We start from the raw sequence: 6507 nt of genomic DNA, 5'->3' as shown, positions 1-6507 counted from the left end.
CCCCATCCTTTTCCTGAGAAAAATATGTCACCCTTCTAATCTCGAGTTCACCGCGAGTAATCGGTTTCCCACATTACTAACCATAGATTTAAGAAAATTGTTCATATATATAGTTTTAAAAATATATTTAAGATTTCGGCTCCTTTAAACTTATGCAACTGAGCCTGTAAAAATAAACGAATTTATAAAAAAAAAAAAAAACTTTCATCAACCTCTAATTTGTTCTTTTGTTTTGATTCTCATTCCTATTGGGCATAAACATTCAACGACGGTACTACCACTGTAGACCGGCGTCGCATGTCTCATTATTTGCGTAACTAATTTCATGGCAGGCCGGTTGCGAGCACCGTTAATGCACAGTGTTGCCAACACCCCCCGCCCGTAACTCCGGTAACACTTCATCGTTGTCCGGATTTACCACCAATTTCTAGCACTGCAAGGTTGGCTACTCCGCGCCGGAATAAACCATTACTTGTTCGCACATCTGCCTGTCGAACTCTACCATCAGACCCTATGATTGTTTCCTCGACTATTCCTCTGATCCAGCTTTTTCGGTGCTGACCATCTACCACAAACACCAGATCTCCTTTCTTTAACGATCTTCTTTCAGAGAACCATTTGGTGCGTTTATTGATTGTAGGTAGATACTCCTTGTACCAGCGTTGCCACATCTGGTCCGCCAAATACTGCGAACGTTTGTACGTATCGCGCAATGCTTCTGCGAAGTCCACCGATCCGTCTACATGACGATCCACTGATTTGGTCGTCCCTCTAAGGAAATGATTCGGAGTAATCGTTTCAGAAGCTGATTCCTGAGATACATATGTAAGTGGTCGACTATTCACCATATCTTCTGCTTCTGCAAGAGTGGTCAACAAAATTTCGTCCGTTAACCGTCTACCATCGTCGAGTGCCTTCATCGCCTCCTTCACTGATCGAACCATTCTCTCCCAGATACCTCCCATATGCGGTGTACCAGGAGGATTGAAATTCCATTTTATTGAACTATTAACTACCGAATCTGCACATTCGTAATTCACCCTCTTCATCCATAAAATCAACTCTTTGCTGGCTCCTTTAAAATTTGTCCCATTATCGGAGAAGATTTCATCGGGAACACCTCGTTTGCAAATGAATCTTCGAATTGCCATTAAACAAGCTTGTGTCGTAAGTGTGTGTACCACGTCCAGGTGCACTGCTCGTACGGCAAGGCACGTGAACAATGCAATCCACCGTTTTTCTCTTCTGCGACCAACCGTAACTTCAACAGGTCCCAGATAGTCTACACCCACTGCACTAAACGGTCTTGTAGGTTGGGTAATTCGTTGAATCGGAAGTGGTGCCATCATAGGAACCTCAGCATAACACCGATTTACTTTACACCAGATACAATCTTTCATAACTCGTTGAATTTCCATTCGCATCTTCGGAATATGGAATTTTTGACGAAGCTCATTCAACACCGTTTCCCGATTCGCATGTCCAAACTTTTCGTGGTAATATTGGATTAATCGTTTCGTCACTGCGTGTCCCTTTGGAAGAATAATCGGAAACTTCATGTCAAATGGAATTTCCTTGGATTTAGCCATCCGACCGTTCATTCTAATCACACCGAACTCGTCTAATATCGGAGTGAGTTTATACAATGGACTTCTCTTCCCGATCTGCGCTGGCTTCTGGTCCCCTTTTATTGTTTCATTTCCCAGCAGTATCACTACTTCATTTGGAAATACCTCTAATTGCGCCTGTTTCCACAAAATTACTTCCGCTTTCATAAACTCGTCCTGTTGCAATGGTTGTTGTACTGTGTTGAGGTTCACATGTAGTTTGCGTTGCTGATGCTTGTTTGACATTAGCGTACGTATCGGAAGTCCCTTTACCTTCCGACGAATATTAGTGATAAATCTGATTACGCAAGCTATGATTCGCAATAACTTAATCCAGCGCCACGTAACTTCCACGTTGATAATGGGTTCTGGAAACTCCTTTGTTTCATGGTGAAGAAAGTGCATTTTCATTTCTTCCTCAATATTAGTTACTGGTAGTCGCTCGTTTGGCCACGACTCTTCAGGTTCATACAGAAATCTTGCACCCTTGAACCATTCTCCGTCTGAACTCAACGGTGGACCTTGTCCCCATTTCGTCAGCGCATCAGCGAGGTTCAACCGGGATGGAATCCAACGCCAGTCGGATGATCCGGTCGTCTCCAAAATCTCCCCGACTCTGAATGCAACGAATTGTTTATATTTTCGCTGATCAGACCGCAGCCAACTCATGACTGTTTGCGAATCAGTCCAAAGAAAACAACGATTGATTGGCAGTGAATGGTGGGCTTTAATAGTTTGCCACATTCTCGCCCCGAGGACAGCTCCCATGAGTTCTAGCCGAGGAATAGATTGCATCTTCAGAGGAGCTACTTTCGATCTAGACATCGCCAATGAACATTTCACTTCATCGCCGATAGATGCACGAAAATACGCTACACACCCATACGTGTGAATACTGGCGTCGGTGAAAATATGTAGCTCGAGTTTGTCGATTTCTGATGATCTAGTTCGACCAAAATATGATCGTGGAATTCGAATCTGTTCCACTAATGGCAGTAACTCGATCCATTGCTGCCATTTGACCAAACATTCATCATCAATTTCTTGATCCCATTCGCAGCCATTTCGCCACAAGTCCTGTACCAGGATTTTTCCATGCACGGTAAAACATGATAATAATCCCAGTGGGTCGAAAAATCCCATAACGCAACTCAACACGATACGCTTCGTCGGTTTCTTGCTGCCCCGCAAATACTCTTGCAAATCTTCGCGATGTTCGGTCGAAAAAGAGAACACGTCTTGAACTGTATTCCAAATTATACCAAGAACTCGCTCATTTCCAGTCTCTTTGTCTTGGTTGAAGTGAATAGTTTGAACTTCTTTTGATTCCCCGAGAGAACTGAGAACTTTTTCCGAATTGGATACCCAATTGCGTATTTCGAAACCCCCCTTTGCATGGATAAGTCTCACCTGCTTCGCACGCTGTATCGCCTCTTCGATGGTATCCACGCTGTCGAAGTAGTCGTCAACGTAATGTTTCTCGACGATTGCTGCTACGGCTTCAGGATTTTCCACTACAAACTCCATTGCGTTCATGTTCTTCACGAACTGGGCTGAGCATGGAGAGCATTTTGCCCCAAAGGTAGCCACGTCCATAACATAAATACAGGGTTCGTCCCTAGGATCATGTCGAAAAATAAACCGCTGTACTCTTTTGTCAGCGCGTCGAATCAGCATCTGATGGTACATTTCGCGAATGTCACCACCGAAAGCAATTGGCCTTTCACGAAATTTACAAAATACCGTCAAAATTGATACCAGTAGATCGGGTCCCGTGAGAAGCAAGGAGTTGAGGGATGTACCATTCACACTTGCTGCCGCATCCCAGACGAGCCGTACTTTGCCCGGCTTTCTAGGGTTGACCACGACGTTAAGGGGCAGATACCAAACTTTCCCCGGTTCGGTTTCGGCCAATTCTTCAGCGGTTGCTGGATGCGCGTATCCTTTCTGCTGGTACTGCTCGATCTGACTACATACGTTCTCGAATAGCGCTGGTTGTTTCAGTAGACGTTGTTCCAGACACTTCATTCTCCTCACGGCCATCGGATAACTGTTCGGAAGCTCTGCATCTTCTTTGTCCCACAACAGTCCTGTTTCGAAACGATTTCCTACTCTTCTAGTGGTCTTTTCCAGAATTAGGCGCGCTCTTCTATCCTCATCCGATTCCGGCAGCTTTACAATCACAGAGTCCTCTAACGCATACTGAACTTTTAGTAAATCGTGAAGATCTTGATTGCTGACTGCGTCGTGGTGCCCAAGATACACTTCCGAATCCGACGGCTGCATCTGATTTGGCCCGTAAACTGCCCATCCCAGCTTGGAACGTACCGCTATCATATCGCCCAGCTCACCGATTTTTGCTTCCATCGGTGCAATCACATGCAAGTTATTCAAGCCTATTAGCAAACCAGGGCGTTGATTTTCGTAGGACGCTATTGGTAGTCCACGAAGATGCTTCATCCGGCGGCTGATTCCTGTTGCGTCTATAGTTTGTTTCGGCAGAAGCAGCTCATCTACCGTCCTGACCGAACTGAGCTGATACTTCTCTGAACTTCCACTTCCAGAAATCAGTAAGTTTACCCTGCGTGATTCCTTCTCTACACGCGTTATATCGGCCGTCCATTTGATGGTCAGCTTCTCCTTGGGTCCTTCGGCCCCCATTACTTCGGCTAATGACTTTTCAATTAGAGTTACAGACGCACCCTCGTCCAAGAAAGCCAATGTGTTTACAGATCGCTTTCCACAGTGTAACGTAACTGGCAGCATGCGGAATAGGATTGTGCTGGTACATCGGAAGTGTGCATTGATTGCTACTGTGACGGGATGGAGAAGAGGGTTGTGTCGTTCTCGACAGTCATCGATGTTGCATCGTATTTTGAATTTGCACGGAGCGTTACCGTGATCATTAAGGCATATGACGCATAGTTTCCCTTGTTCTACCAGTTTCAGGCGGTCCGCCAAAGCCAGTGCTCTAAAGTCCTGACAGAATCGAAGACGATGATCAGTACGCTTGCACACTCTGCACGGTTTCGGATAAATCTCATCGGCTCCGACGGAAGACCTTTCCACAGCACTGTGGTTGTATACATGAACGCCTTTTTCCTTTATTTTGCCCTTTCCCGCATACTCATGCGCTGCTGGCTGCTGGAAATCCATCTTTACATTGGCCTCGCAAGCTTCTGCAACGATTGTTGACACAAAGTCGGTAAAAGTACGGAGATTAACTCTCTTTTGCTGGTTCTTGAACCGAACCCACTCACGCTTGTCATGAGCAGGAAGCTTGTCGACCAAATCCTGGATTAAAAGAGGATTTGTGAGATGTTGCTTCAATTTAGCCGCTTCCAAATGTTCACATAGCTGCTCTACAGTATTCCCAAAAGGAACATATGTTGCCAATTTATCTGGCTTCGGAGCTTCCAGTCGCCGCACCTTTTCGAGATGACATTGCAGTAGTTGTTCCGGACGTCCATACAGCTGACGAAGTTTGCTGATGACTCTCGGTACGGATTTTGGGAAAAGCAACTGTCCTCGAACGCTTTCTAATGCTGGACCCTTCAAGCTCTCCTGTAGTCGAACAAGGTTTTCAACGTCATTGAATCCACAAGCATCTGTGGAAGCTTGATAAGTTCCAATGAATAATGGCCATTCTTCCGGCTTCCCGGTAAAGACTGGAAGTTTCTTACTAATCCCACTCCGGGCAGCTAGTTGTACTTTAGACGGAGCCTGCCTCTGCTCGGGGTTTTTTCGTTTCTTTTTTGATTGTTTCTCTTCCTTTACTTCTTCATGACCAGATTCACTCGAAATAGTATCATCATTGGATCCGTCTGAACTGCCATCGCTCTCGTCTTCGCTACTTGCTTCCTCGGATTCATCTCGTTCATCCTCTGGCTTATGCTTATTGCGGTTATCTGATTCCTTTTGATTGTGTACATGCGCATTTTCCAGCGGAATTCCAGTATTCGGTGTCTTTACATTCTTCGAGGTTCCTTCTCCCGATGATGCGGTTTGTAAACCACTAGATTTCAATTTCGATAGATCCTGCTCGATTTGATTCATTTTGTCATGATACGACTCTCTCAATTTCTTCATTCGGTCTAAATGTGTTTGCTTTTCGAGCAACGCTTTCTGCAACAACTGTTCTTCCTGCTGTAGTTCTTTGGCCCGGAGCTCATTTTCCATCTTAATCCGCTGCTCTTGTAGGATTCGGTTCATTTCCATCCGCTTTTCCCACAGAACCCGTTCGTTACTCATCTCCAATTCTTTCTTTTTTCGCTCCTTTTCTAGAGCTCTTAGCTCCCGCTCCAATGACGAACCGGACTTTCCGTCCGATCTCAAACTAGATTTATCCGATATATCCTCGGCTGTCTTCTTCTTGGTACCCGTCTTAGAAGTCTCTTCGTCCAGTTTTTTCTGGTTCTGACAATCTTCCTCAGGGCAATACCATTTCTCCTGACTTTCGACTGCTGCTGTGACACCTACGCAACGGTAATGGTACCAAACATCGCAATTGTCACAGCATACCATGCGCTCATTCACCTCGGACACCAATCCGCAGGCTCCGCAGGAAGTCGTTGTCATATCCGCAATTCCATCCATCGTTTTGAGGTTGGATCCCTATCTCTTATTAATTTTTGAGAATGTTCGGGATTTCAAAGAATTACACCACTGTTTTTGTAGCAGCTTCAAGGCAGATCAAACTGCAATTTAATAGTTCCGGTAAATAGTGCAATTACATTAAATGATATACAACTTACAATTAATAGTTTTCTTCCACCTCGTACAACGTGTGTCGTGGAATTTTGCAGATATTTCTCGTCCACAAATGATTATCTATCTAGTAGTACTAGTACTAGTTTAGAAATTTTTGCCGTTTAAAGGACCACTGATTTCTTTTTCGCAA

At 44.8% G+C, this 6507-nt stretch overlaps 1 protein-coding gene across 1 annotated transcript; it reads right to left on the bottom strand.

The window, feature by feature from the left end:
- Nucleotides 1-398: 398 nt before the first annotated feature.
- LOC129774475 (uncharacterized) lies at nucleotides 399-6203 on the bottom strand. Its single transcript, XM_055778217.1, has one exon. The coding sequence runs from the start codon at nucleotides 6201-6203 to the stop codon at nucleotides 399-401; it is 5805 nt and encodes a 1934-aa protein (XP_055634192.1).
- Between the last annotated feature and the right edge of the window lie 304 nt (nucleotides 6204-6507).

Source organism: Toxorhynchites rutilus, chromosome 3 (assembly GCF_029784135.1).
Source record: "Toxorhynchites rutilus septentrionalis strain SRP chromosome 3, ASM2978413v1, whole genome shotgun sequence".
In the NCBI taxonomy this organism is placed as follows: domain Eukaryota; kingdom Metazoa; phylum Arthropoda; class Insecta; order Diptera; family Culicidae; genus Toxorhynchites; species Toxorhynchites rutilus.
The sequence above is the reverse complement of the archived record's forward strand: the minus strand, read 5'-3'. Positions and strand labels throughout refer to the sequence as shown.

Bases quoted from the DNA above. Each gene is read 5' to 3' on its own strand.
- LOC129774475 (XM_055778217.1), bottom strand. From the start codon at position 6,203: ATGGATGGAATTGCGGATATGACAACGACTTCCTGCGGAGCCTGCGGA.